Source organism: Cololabis saira, chromosome 8, assembly GCF_033807715.1.
Source record: "Cololabis saira isolate AMF1-May2022 chromosome 8, fColSai1.1, whole genome shotgun sequence".
Classification (NCBI taxonomy): Eukaryota; Metazoa; Chordata; class Actinopteri; order Beloniformes; family Belonidae; genus Cololabis; species Cololabis saira.
This window is the reverse complement of record NC_084594.1, coordinates 918,833-933,211: the sequence shown is the minus strand read 5'-3', so window position 1 is coordinate 933,211 and position 14,379 is coordinate 918,833. Positions and strand designations below refer to the sequence as shown.

Here is a 14,379-nt window from a genome sequence, read left to right as displayed (position 1 = left end):
GTCCGACCGGAAACCCGCCCGGAGCAGAAACGTTCCGGCCCGGATTATCTAACTGGATTATCGAACCAGGACCAGAACCAGGACAAAGGACCAGGAATTGTTCTGTAGCACTTACTAAATATTATAATATTATACACATGATCAGAACCTCCAAGAATTAAAGCGTATAAAAAATAATACTACTGCTACTAATATTAATAATAGGTTTTATTTATAACACACATATATATATATATATATATATATATATATATATATATATATATATATATATATATATATATATATATATATATATATATATATATATATATATATACACGTCCACAGGTACATGCCTATATGTATTATGCCTTTGTTTTATATGTATTAATCATTTAGTGCCACCTAAGGCCCAAAACAATGGAGAAGAGGCTGTGTCACTTTCTCAGGTACGAGACCTACTGAATCAACAGAAGGATTGGTTTATGCAACTTTTACAGCAGCAGGAAAGCAATTTCTAGACAGTTGTGGATATACTGGTGAACAATGTGAACGAACGGATTGACCAACTGACCAAAGAGACACAGGAACTGAAACCAGCCTGCAGTTCTCTCAGAGAGATGGAAGATCTTACAAAGAACAAGGACAGGATTGAGTTGGAGAATAAATCTGCTCGCACTGACATCAAGACTATGTGTGAGACCATGATAAAAATAACTGATAAAGCTGACTCTTTGGAGGGTCAATCAAAAAGGAACAACGCTGTTGTGGATGGCATTCCAGAGACACATATGAGAGCTGGAAGGAGACGGAGGACAAAGTCAGGAGTGTGATCACCGAGAAACTTCATCTGGACTGCAGTCAGATGGAGATTGAACGTGCACATTGGATTGAATCCATCTGGCTACTCTGGTAAGAGACCTAGGCCTGTTGTGATTACATTCCTCAGACATAAAGACCAAATGGCTGTGCTGGGAAGACAAGGAAATGAAAGAACCAGTATCTACATGAATGAAGATAGATGGATGGATAGATAGATAGATAGATAGATAGATAGATAGATAGATAGATAGATAGATAGATAGATAGATAGATAGATAGATAGATAGATAGATAGATAGATAGATAGATAGATAGATAGATAGATAGATAGATAGATAGATAGATAGATAGATAGATAGATAGATAGATAGATAGATAGATAGATAGATAGATAGATAGATAGATAGATAGATAGATAGATAGATAGATAGATAGATAGATAGATAGATAGATATGAATGGCTGTGCTGGGAAAAGCCAAGGAACTGAAAGGCTCCAGTATCTACATGAATGAAGATTATTCTGAGAGTGTCAAACAAAAGCGCAGGGAATTATCCCTGCCATGAAAGCGGCCAGAGAATGAGGTGATATAGCCTCTATCCGATACCACAGACTCATCGTTCATCCCCCACACAGCAGCAAGGGAATGGAGTTAGAGCCCAGTTGGTTTGTTTGCTTGTTTGTTTGCTGTTAACTTCATTTTCTCTTCCGCCTTACTATAGACTGTACCAAACTATTGACAACTATTGAACTTACCGAAAGGTTTAATTATAGCTCATTTAAATATCTGCAGTTTAAGGAACAAAATACATGAACTACGCCGTAGCTCTGCGTTGGTGTAACGCGGAACCATAAATCAGCATGGACTGCCAGTTACTTCCAAGACGGAACGAGAGTCTTTGGTTTGGAGTGACAGAGAAGTGGAGTTACTTTTAAGTGTGACGTTAGAATATAAAACAGGTAAAATACAAGAAAATATTGACGGTTACAAACTAATTGTAAACACAGGTCGCACTCATGACGCTGGTAACGTTTCTGTTGCATAATGTGACGTTCTGAGCCTAAATCTCCGTTTTCCTCCGTTTTCCTCCGTTTTCCTCCGTTTTCCTCCGTTTACAAGCAAACGTGAAAACTGAGTTTTTGAAAATCTCCACTTTGGCCGGAGTTTTCAGAAATGATCGTTTTTAGGGGCTTTGAGCTTCGTTTTCGTGTAAACGAACGAACAAAACGCATGAAAACGCCTCAGTTTTTGCTCCGTGTAAACGGGGCCTTAATGAAGGATAATATTGAAGCTCTCTGGATACAAGTGCATTTACCGCACACTAAACCAATAGTTGTTGGCTGCTGCTATAAGCCTCCGAATACCAACATGGAATATCTGAATGATATTTGCACAATGATTGATAGAGTGACTGACGAGAACAAAGAAATGTACTTGCTTGGTGATTTTAATGTAAATTTGCTTGCAGACAACTGGTCCATGAAGAACAGATTACTGCTTATGTCCAGAACTTGCAATTTAACTCAAATAGTGTCTGTACCTACAAGGGTGGTTGTTAGTAAGGAAGGCGTTTTATCATCTTCTTGTATAGATCATATATATACTAATGTGCCTAATACATGTTCTAAAGCAGTGTCCCTCCCAGTTGGTCGTAGTGACCATAATTTGATAGGCGTGTCTAGAAGATCCAAAGTTCCTAAAGCCAGTATGAAAATAATTAGTGCTAGGTCTTATTAGCATTTTTGTAAGGATGCCTTCCTGGAAGACATTAAAAAGGTCAAGTGGTCTAATGTTAGTGATGAATCTGACCCTGAGACTGCTTTGAAAATCTTTATGGAATATTTTGAGAACATAGCTAATAGACATGCACCAATAAGGACATTTACAGTACGGTCTAATGGTGCACCCTGGATTGACAAGGAGTTAACTGATTTAATGAAACAAAGAGACCAAGCTAAAAAGATTTATATGGCTTCTAGCTCAGTGAGTGACAAAAAAGAATATTGTACTCTACGAAATCGAGTCACTATGCTGAACAGAGAGAAAAAGAGGATGTTTTATCAACAACTAATAAAGGGGGTCCAACATGATGGCAAAAAGCTTTGGAATGTGTTAAACAACATAATGGGCAGAAAGTCCAAGATAAATTCACCCTACATTGAATCTGATGGGGTCTTTATTACCAAACCATTGGATATGGCCAATTACAAATTTACCTTTAATATAATTAACCTTTTTTGTGAGGTGACCAATTACAATTTCTGACCAATTTCTGACCAATTACAATCTTATCAGTACTCAGTAAACTGCTTGAAAATATTGTATTCAAACAGATTCAAGATTATTTTACAACAAATAGTTTGATGGATAATTCTCAACATGGCTATAGAGTTGGACATTCAACATGTACAGCACTAGTCAGAATGACTGATGATTGGCTAATGGGAATTGACAAGAGCTTGCTATCAGGTGCAATTTTATTGGATTTTACTTCTGCTTTTGATCTTATAGATCATGAAATGTTGATTGAAAAACTGAGATGTTATGGTTTTGGTTCTATGGCTGTTTCATGGTTTGAGAGCTATTTAGGCAATAGAGCTCAATGTGTATATTTAAATGGTACACTATCTAACAGCAAAACATTAAACTGTGGGGTGCCGCAAGGCAGTTGTTTGGGACCACTTTTATTTTCTTTTTTTTTATTTTCTATTTTTACAAATGATCTTCCTCTTGTAACGAAAAAATCCAGTTTGGTATTATATGCTGATGACACTACGTTATATTTCTCATCACCTACAGTAGGAGAACTTAACTCTGTCCTCTCAAAGGACTTGAATGCAGTGTCTGATTGGGTTACAAGTAACAGACTGGTTTTGAATATTTTAAAAACTAAAAGTATTGTCTTTGGCCCACGACACAGTCTAGCAAAAAATCCTACACTTGACTTACAGTTTTTAGGACAATCAATCAAACAAGATGATAAAGTAAGGCTTTTGCGTAACACCATTAGTAATACACTTTCGTGGTCTGAACACATTAATCAGATTCTCACCAAGATGGGTAGAAGCATTGCTGCTGTTAGGAAATGTGCTAACTATCTAACTCCGGAAACTCGCAGACAGGTAGTACAAACATTGGTGTTATGTCATCTTGATTATTGTTCAGTTATCTGGGCGTCTGCACCGAAGTCTGAGCTTACAAAGTTACAAACGGCTCAAAATAGGGCAGCTAGACTTACTAGACTTACTCTTAACTGTTCTTATAGATCTAGTGTTGACCGAATGCATTCTTGTCTCAGTTGGCTGAAGGTGAATCATAGGTTATCTACCAGTTTATTATTATTTATTCAAAACATTATTCATAGCAGGCATCAGATTAGTTATAGTGCAGAGGTTCATCATTACAGAACCAGAGCTTCAACTCAGCGTCAACTTACATTACCAATAATTATCTGTTGCAAATTTCCCCTCTGTGGGACTATTAAATGATTATCTTATCTTATCTTATCTTATCTTATCTTATCTTATCTTATCTTATCTCATCTTATCTTATCAAGACAAGAACTAATTCAATGAAAAACACTGTTGTATAGAGCAATTTCATCATGGAACTCTTCCTTTAAATATAAGGAGCATTCCAAACAAGAAATCATTCAAAAAACACGTTAAGTCATTTTTTAGATTGGAGAGTTAATAGTGTTATGTTATCATTTTGGGAACTGTGATTTATTCTTTTCTTTTTCTTCTTTTTTTCTCTTTTTAATTGCAATTGGATCTGTGTGTTTGTAACTGGAATTGAATGTTATTGTGTATTGTTGTTTATATTGGGTGGACCCCAGGAAGACTAGTAGCTGCTAATGGGGATCCAATCAAATAAACAAATAAACAAATATTGTACTTTTTAAATAGGTGCCCATCCTTAATATCCTTAATAAACATAAACATAACATAGTATTTCTAGGTCTTGAATTGTAATAATTGCTCCACATGTTCATTTCTGTATCTCAGCTGTTCCACAGATTAATCCTGTCACTGATTCATCGTAGTTTAACGTTGGTTCTTTGTTTTCCTGAACATAAATGTTCCTCTTAGTTCATATTTCTAACTCTGCTCTGGAAGAGTTTCTGAATGCTTCAGGAAAGGTTTTATTGTTGATTTTAAACATAAACTGAGCTATTTTAAAGTCCACTAAATCTCTGAATTTAGGCACATTTGAATTATTGAATAATCTATTTGTTGGTTCTGGATAATCAGCTTTGTTTATAACTCTAATGGCTCTTTTTTGTAAGATAAAAATGAGTTCTATGATTGTTTTGTATGGATTTCCTCAGATTTCCACCAATAAGTGATGAATGAACGATGAAGCAGCTGTAACTGGTTCTGATCAATATTCTGATTGATTTAGAAACCTTTGATTGATTTAAATACCTTTGATTGATTTAAATACCTTTGATTGATTTAGAAACCTTTGCCTTTAAATGATCAACATGGGTCTTCCAGCACAATTTATGGTCAATAACACCCAAATATTTATGATCATAAACGCTTTCTATTTCAAAATCATTTATCATAATTTTTATGTGATTTTTATTTTTCCGATATCCAAGTAATATACATTTTGTTTTATTTAAATTTAATGATATAGTGAGTGAGCGTGTTAAAAGGTACAAGGCAAGGCATTACATGTAGATAGTTTATTCCTTTGTCTCTCCATTGAGGAAAGTTCACCATCTTTTTATCATTTTTTAGAATTACTGGGTTATAATAATTTTAAAGCATTTATGATGTTTAATATTTCGACTAATAAATGGTAAATCTGAGATTTGTTCTGAATCCAGCCATTGACTGTCTAGTGAGGGATTTTTGCCCCATTTTAAGATACTGTAACTTATAAACTAAGAAATAATACTGTAAGTCTAAACCTCCACAGTCTCTGGATTTTGGTAACGTTTTTTGAGCGAATATGTGGTGTTTTAATTTTCCATTGATGAGTCCAGTAACTTAAACCAAGACGGAGGGGGTTTGGATGGAATCATTGAAAAAAGATCATTTATTTTTGGTAAAACCATCATTTTGATGGTGACTATTCTCCCCATGAGTGAAACGGGAAGAGAGTTCCATCAGGTGATTATATTAGATTATCCTCTATTTTTATTAAAAGCTGAACATAGTTTAGTTTTGTTAGCTCTACTTTTCAAAAGAAACCAGAACCATCCATGAACTTCAATCGGTTCAAGAACAACTTTTAATTTACTTTGGGAATAACTTGGATAGGCGTTTTATGCAAAATTATGCATATTTTACAGGAGTGGTATGAGGTTAAAAGATCGATTGTTTTAAAAAGGAATTTAGAATTATTTTTGTTTTGTGTGATGAGGTTTGAAAAATGCAGGGTTCTTGCCTGTTTTACTGTGTTGTTGTAATTTTATAGTTGTTCCTTGAAAATATCCAAGTCAATGCTTTATTTAGTTTTTCTCCATTTTCCTTCTGCAGTTCTTTTTTCTTCTTTTTTGATCGTCTCATTTGTCCATGGTGGTATAGTTCTAGCTTTTAATGTATTATTTTTAAATGGAGCTGCAGCATAAATGGCTGACTTCAGTTTGCTGTTAAAATGATCACCAATAAAATCACACCATGCAGGTAAAAACTGCCCAAGGGTGTGATGTAAAATGTTGAGAAAGTTTGCAGCCACTTCAGAAGTTATTTGCCGTTTCCTCATAGTTCTCACTGGGGCTTCCCGTTGGATAAAACTAGTTATATTAAAAACTACACAATAGTTGTCTGACACAGCCAGGGGAACAACAGAGAACCCACCAGTCGACAGGCCAGAGGTTTGATCACATCTAAGGTGTGTCCACTGTTGTGGGTAAGCTGTGCCACGTATTGTTTAAAATCCACACTGTTAAGAAGATTTAAAAACTCATTTGCATAATAATTCCTGTTGTCATCGATGTGCAGGTTAAAATCACCAGTTATTAAAATGGTATTCGGAATATATTGATGTTAAAAATTCTGAAAACTCTTGAATAAAACAGGAAAGAGGCTTGGGCGGCCTGTAGACTGATACATAAAACAGGTGGATTGATACTGTGGTAACATTTTTGTTCGTTCAATAAAGTGTTCAAAAAAGAATATCCTGACACGTCAGCTGTCATTCTTGAGTTTTAATGAAAAGAGAAACATTCATGAATGGAGTCACACAGTACAACAGATCAGACGACAGTCAGTCCTGAGTGAGCTGAAGATGTTTAGAGACACGCTATCTTATAATGGGCAGGCTGGGAACAACTAGACAAAATATCGCCCATGGCAACCGTGCTAGTCTCTGTGTCAAAGCAGCATGACCTCGCCAAGGAATGTTCACTTGAAAACAGGATTTGTGTAAACATTGTTATACCAAAATTTCCCATTACAATACAAACTGCTTTTGACACTATAGATCATGGCATTTTACTGCACAGGTTAGAGCATGTTGTTGGGATTAAAGGGACAGCTCTATGTTGGTTTAAATCATACCTATCTGACAGGTTCCAGTTTGTTCATGTACATGAGGTTTCTTCAGAACAGTCAAGGGTCTGTTATGGTGTTCCGCAGGGTTCAGTGCTAGGGCCAATCTTGTTCAGTTTATACATGCAGCCGTTGGGAAGTATAATCCAGAATCACGGCATACACTTTCATTGTTATGCTGATGATACGCAGCTCTACTTGTCTATGAAGCCGGATGAAACAGAACCGTTAGTTAAACTTCAGGCATGTCTTAGGGACATCAAGGACTGGATGTCCAGAAATTTCTTGCTTCTAAATTCAGATAAAACAGAGGTTATCATTCTTGGTCCAGGGCATCATAGGAAGGGATTAGATGGTGTTGCGATGGCTTCCAGTGCAACTGTGAGAAACCTTGGTGTTGTTTTCCATCAGGATTTGTCGTTTTAAACCATATGTTGATCAGGTCTGTAAAATAACGTTTTTCCATTTCCGTAATATTGCAAAAATTACAGTAGGAAAATCCTCTCGCAGAGTGATGCAGAAAAACTAGTTCATGCGTTTGTATCTTCTAGACTAGATTACTGTAATGTGTTGTTAGCAGGATGTCCAAGTAATTTGCTGAATAGGCTCCAGCTGATCCAGAATGCAGCAGCACGAGTACTGACAGGAATTAGCAGGAGAGACCACGTCTCTCCAGTGTTAGCGTCGCTCCATTGGCTACCTGTAAAATTCAGAATTCAATTTAAAATTTTATTACTTGCATATAAAGCCCAAAACGGCTTAGCTCCGCAGTATTTACAAGACCTGATAGTGCCTTATGTTCCTGGCAGAGCTCTCCGCTCTCAGAGTGCAGGTTTACTCGTAGTTCCTAGAGTATCTAAATGTAGATTTGGAGGGCGGGCGTTCTGCTATCAGGCACCATTACTATGGAACCAACTTCCAATCTGGGTTAAGGAGGCTGACACCACCTCCACCTTTAAAACTAAACTTAAAACCTTTCTGTTTAGTAAAGCCTATAGTTAGTGTTTAGTAAACCTCTAGCTGGTGTTGGTAAATCTCTAGGTAGTGTAAACTCTAGTGTGTTAGAGTCAGTAGTCATAGTTGCAGCTATAGAACAAGACTATAATAGTTAGTCTCAAATATAGCTTGGTGGTAGATATGCTGCTATAGGCCTATGCTGCAGGTTGGTGGTAGATATGCTGCTATAGGCCTATGCTGCAGGTTGGTGGTAGATATGCTGCTATAGGCTTATGCTGCAGGGGGGACATGATCCGCTGGGCGGTGCCTCTCACCCTTCTTCTCCTCTCCTCTTCCCTTCCTCTCTTCTCCATTACCATTTTTATTTATTATAAATATCTCATAGCTATCGTTTTTGTCCATCGATCCTGTAGTTTCTTGTGCCGGCCCCCCTTTTTTCTCTTTTGTGCATGTTTGCAGGCTGGAGCCTCGGGAGCTGCATTCTGGCCTGTGTTCCTTGAATTGAATTGAATTGAATTGAATCAAACAAAATGATGCTCAAATGAAGAATAATTGTTTAAAGAAATTGTCTTTGTTACAATTGAGCTATTAACACATGTGTAGTTATCAGTTGTTATTGTTGTTATCTGGATAGTTGAAGATAAACTCCCTGCTGTCCAAAGTCAAAGTGAATTTCACCTAACAAAAAAGGTAAATTATATTATTACAGCAGTTTTAAAAGCACATACATCTTTTATGTTTAAAAAATAAAAAGATTTAATATTTTTATTTTATTCCCCTCAACCACCAGGTTTTACCGGCAGCATTTAAGACTCTTCTTGTAGCAGTACCACATCTGACCAGGTGGGGGAGATCTAGATCTACTGGTGAGTGGGGATCAATCAGCCGATCAGCCGATCATCTCAGGACACTTCCAGCCAATCAACCGCCGGGAGGCGGACCCGACTACAACCCAACCTTTGTCCCAGGGTAGTTCTGATAGTTACGGTGTTTCCATGGCAACCAGCCGGGTCAGCTAAGCTAAAACAGGTCTGGGATTGACACAAGGTGGGCGTGTCCCGTCCGTCTCAAAGATCTGTTCTTTCTCTCACTTCTAACGTGGCAAAATCAAGGAAACAAGGAAACAAAGAAACTAGGGCACAAGGAAACAAGGAAACAAGGGAACAGGCTGTTCAACCTCTCGTCTAGTCCGACCTCTCTTGTAACACGACTTGGTCTCGTGATCGCTGCCCCCATGAGGTCAGACGTGGTATTTCTACATAGAGTGGCTGTGATTGTTTATCAGACATCAGTCATCAATATTTACAGGATTGTCTGAGACAACGGTCCCGTCACCAGTCACATGATCAATCATCATTATCAATCATCATGAGTTACTGTTAGATCATCATCCAGAAATCTTTCCTGGAGTTACGTTCACAGATCAGCCAACATTTTAATCTGGAACTGAAACGCTGAGACTCGCTGGAGCTGAACGAGTCCCGGTCAGAGTCAACAAGTCCACAAGTCAGACAAGAACGTCAAACGCAAACGAGGCAGACGATGATACGACCTTCCAGGGGATGTTGACTCGTCTCGGGGTTCAGGGTCTGGTCCCGCCTCCTTACCTGCCTAAATCGGTGTCTTCACGGAACCCTTGCGTGTCACGATCCTCAGTGGGACTGAGCTCCGGGTGTACACGTAAGGAAACATCTCGCCCGTGAATGTGTGCGTGAAGGTGTGCACGACTTCGTTTGTGTGAAGATCCTCAAACAACAGCTTCCCCTTGTTGAAGTCCAGATGAACCCAGATCGTCTGGGGCTTCCCAACCTGCAGGTCTTGCTCCGAGCCCGATCCAGCCAACGCCTTGTATCTACCGTCCTTGAGTGAAATCCTCCACCGCCGCGGCTCCGCTGTGTCGCCACCATCTGCTTCCAGCATTCCCAGCTCCCAGTCGGCGTTGGGTCCAACACTCACGGACCACATGCGAGTCCCTGACTTTACCCCCTTGGAGCCCAGGACGGTGCGGGGGAACCTGGTCCTCTCCGGGTTGCTCGGCAGATCTCGTGACCCCTTGAATGTAACGCTCAGCAGGTCGTCAGACACGACGAGCTCTGCGTCGGCGGTGTTTGGATCCAGGATCACAGGACTGTAGAGCACCATGTCCTTCATCTTCTTCCAGATGTTGAAGGTCAGGTTTCCCAGATGTTTGGCCACATCTATCAAAGCCCCTGGAACCGTCTCCGGGTCCTGCAGAACCGGGCCCTGCTTGACCCTCCCGGTCGCCACCTTGTGGTTGAGCAGCAGCGAGACGTCTCCGGCTCTCAGCTCCGTCTCCGTCGCTCTGATCGTCTCTAAAAGAGCGTCCATGTCCTGGGTCAGAGCCTCCACCTTCTCCTTCATCACCCGACTCTTCTGCTCCTCCTCCTCCCTCAGCGCCTCCACCCTCGCCTTCTCTTCCTCTTCCAGGAACTGGTGAAGCTTCTGAAACTGCTGCCGGATCTCCTTCTCGGTGTCCCGGGCCTGGACTTGGAGGTGTTCTGCCGTGGAGATGCAGTCCTCCGTCACCTGCTGGAAGAGTGTCAGCTTCTCCCGGAGGGGTGTCAGGTCTCTCTGCAGCTCCTGGCGGAGATCCTGGGCCGCCTCGTTGATGGGTCTGAACCGGTGGTTGCTGTGAGTCCTGGAGTCCCGGCAGACCACACAGACCAGCTCCTGGTGGTCCAGACAGAAGATCTTGAGCTTCTCACTGTGCAGGCTGCACATGTGCTCGGGCCCTGCTGCCGCCCGCCGCTCCCCGTCCTGCAGAAAGGCCTCGCACAGGTTCTTCAGCGCCAGGTTGCGAGGAGGGTCGGTCCTCGATGACTTCCTCTTGCAGAACGGACACGGCCGTGTTTCCTTGTCCGCCCACCACCTCTGGATGCAGGCCCGGCAGAAGCTGTGGCTGCACGACAGGTCGACCGGGTCTTTGAAAATGTCCTGGCAAACGGGACACAAGAGGTCTTCCCCCGAGCTAGAGGCCATGTTCTCTCCGGGCGACGCTGACGGTTCAGACTGTCAGATACTTTGACTTCTGATGTCAGTCAGCAATAAGGACCGACTGGTTTCCTGGTTGAGTTGGAGTGTAAACTCCAGAGTGTGTGTTCCTTATCTCACTTTACAACACTACTCCAGCGTGAATCAGCTATTTCACATCACTGATTATTTATCTTTACAGCTTCTGTGTTCAAAGGTTTCAGAACATTGATCCACTCAACCGTTGGTCACGTGATTAAAACCGGAGCTCAAATTCTGAAACAGAAAACCTCACTGACCACTAGGGACCAGATCCAGACCTTACAGTTCCTTCGCCTATAACTCTATCCCTCTAGTCAGAGGAAGTGCAGGTCCAGATCCGGACCCTTGCGGCCGGTTCTTCAGGTCCAGATCCGGACCCTTGTGGTCGGTTCTGCAGGTCCAGATCTGGACCCATGGGGTCGGTTCTTCAGGTCCAGATCCGGACCCTTGTGGTCGGTTCTTCAGGTCCAGATCCGGACCCTTGTGGTCGGTTCTTCAGGTCCAGATCCGGACCCTTGTGGTCGGTTCTTCAGGTCCAGATCCGGACCCTTGTGGTCGGTTCTGCAGGTCTGGTTGCTTCTGCGTAGGAGCTCAAGCTTAACACATTCATGTTGTGTTTGCAGTGGTTCGTCCTCATGGACAACCCCAGCAACCTCTACACCAGGGGTGTCCAACCAGTCAGAGAATCAGAGCCACAATCGGGGGGGGGCATCAGCAGCACACAGCAGACATCCTTGTAGGCAGGTGGAAGCAGCAGCAGGATGACCAGAGGGGGGGGACCGGGACCGCAAGCCAGGACGCAGCTCCCGAGGCTCCGGCCTGCAAACATGCAAAAAAAAAAGGGGGGCCGGCACAAGAAACTACAGGAACGATGGACAAAAACGATAGCTATGAGATATTTATAAAAATGGAAATGGGGAAGAGAGGAAGGGAAGAGGAGAGGAGAAGAAGGGTGAGAGGCACCGCCCAGCGGATCATGTCGGTCACCCCTGCAGCATAGTCTTATGACCTCAGATAAGGGATTAGTATCCATACTGGTTCTACTGGACCTCAGATAAGGGACTAGTGTCCATACTGGTTCTACTGGACCTCAGATAAGGGATTAGTGTCCATACTGGTTCTCCTGGACCTCAGATAAGGGATTAGTGTCCATACTGGTTCTACTGGACCTCAGATAAGGGATTAGTGTCCATACTGGTTCTACTGGACCTCAGATAAGGGATTAGTGTCCATACTGGTTCTACTGGACCTCAGATAAGGGATTAGTGTCCATACTGGTTCTACTGGACCTCAGATAAGGGATTAGTGTCCATACTGGTTCTACTGGACCTCAGATAAGGGATTAGTGTCCATACTGGTTCTACTGGACCTCAGTGCTGCTTTTGACACTATAGATCATGGCATTTTACTGCACAGGTTAGAGCATGTTGTTGGGATTAAAGGGACAGCTCTACGTTGGTTTAAATCATATCTATCTGACAGGTTCCAGTTTGTTCATGTACATGAGGTTTCTTCAGAACAGTCAAGGGTCTGTTATGGTGTTCCGCAGGGTTCAGTGCTAGGGCCAATCTTGTTCAGTTTATACATGCAGCCATTGGGAAGTATAATCCAGAATCACGGCATACACTTTCATTGTTATGCTGATGATACGCAGCTCTATTTGTCTATGAAGCCAGATGAGACCAAACCGTTGGTTAAACTTCAGGCATGTCTTAGGGACATCAAGGACTGGATGTCCAGAAATTTCCTGCTTCTAAATTCAGATAAAACAGAGGTTATCATTCTTGGTCCAGAGCATCTTAGGAAGGGATTAGATGGTGTTGCGATGGCTTCCAGTGCAACTGTGAGAAACCTTGGTGTTGTTTTCCATCAGGATTTGTTGTTTAAACCATATGTCAATCAGGTTTGTAAAATAGCCTTTTTCCATCTCCGTAATATTGCAAAGATTAGGAAAATCCTCTCGCAGAGTGATGCAGAAAAACTAGTTCATGCGTTTGTATCTTCTAGACTAGATTACTGTAATGTGTTGTTAGCAGGATGTCCAAGTCATTTGCTGAATAGGTTCCAGCTGATCCAGAATGCAGCAGCACAAGTGCTGACAGGAATTAGCAGGAGAGACCACGTCTCTCCAGTGTTAGCGTCGCTCCATTGGCTACCTGTAAAATTCAGAATCCAATTTAAAATTTTATTACTTGCATATAAAGCCCAAAACGGCTCAGCTCCGCAGTATTTACAAGATTTGATAGAGCCTTATGTTCCTGGCAGAGCTCTCCGCTCTCAGAGTGCAGGTTTACTCGTAGTTCCTAGAGTATCTAAATGTAGATTTGGAGGGCGGGCGTTCTGCTATCAGGCACCATTACTATGGAACCAACTTCCAATCTGGGTTAAGGAGGCTGACACCACCTCCACCTTTAAAACTAAACTTAAAACCTTTCTGTTTAGTAAAGCCTATAGTTAGTGTTTAGTAAACCTCTAGCTGGTGTTGGTAAATCTCTAGGTAGTGTAAACTCTAGTGTGTTAGAGTCGCTCCTGTAGTTTCTTGTGCTGGCCCCCCCTTCTCCTCCCTTTTTTCTCTTTTGTTCATGGTGCAGCATCCTCTGCCGGTGGCAAAGTGCATCTCTGAATGCACAACACCTGAAACTGCAGCGTGGGAGTGAGAGGGGCAGGGTAATGGCCCGGTTAGGGTAACGACCCGGTCAGGGTAACGGCCCGGTCAGGGTAACGGGTCAGGGTAACGGCCCGGGCAGGCGGGGGAGAGGTTTGTCCGTCAAGACTCCTGTCCCTGGCCCTGCCCCTTCTCAACCTTTCCCCGACCCTGCACCCCAACCTGGGACTTGCTGATTGGGCCGGAGCTTCGGGAGCTGTGTGCTGGCCTGCGGTCCCCACCCCCGGTCATCCCGTTGCTGCTTCCACCTGCCTGCTGTGCTGTTGCCGTCCCTGACCCACCAGTCTGGCCCTCGGCAGGAGGGTCCCCCCTGATGAGCCTGGTCCTGCTCAAGGTTTCTTCCCTCCTAAAGGGGAGTTTTTCCTTGCCACTGTTTGGCTTAAGGTTTTTCTCCCACTAGGGGAGTTTTTACCT

General features: G+C 42.1%; 1 protein-coding gene across 1 annotated transcript; it reads right to left on the bottom strand.

Annotated features, from left to right (window-relative positions):
* Positions 1-6,959: 6,959 nt before the first annotated feature.
* LOC133448223 (E3 ubiquitin-protein ligase TRIM35-like) lies at positions 6,960-11,284 on the bottom strand. Its single transcript, XM_061726562.1, has 2 exons — positions 9,875-11,284; positions 6,960-8,010 (listed from the first exon to the last, which is right to left on the bottom strand). The coding sequence occupies exon 1, from the start codon at positions 11,265-11,267 to the stop codon at positions 9,879-9,881; it is 1,389 nt and encodes a 462-aa protein (XP_061582546.1). The 5' UTR covers positions 11,268-11,284; the 3' UTR covers positions 6,960-8,010; positions 9,875-9,878.
* Positions 11,285-14,379: the final 3,095 nt, after the last annotated feature.

Bases quoted from the DNA above. Each gene is read 5' to 3' on its own strand.
- LOC133448223 (XM_061726562.1), bottom strand. From the start codon at position 11,267: ATGGCCTCTAGCTCGGGGGAAGACCTCTTGTGTCCCGTTTGCCAGGAC.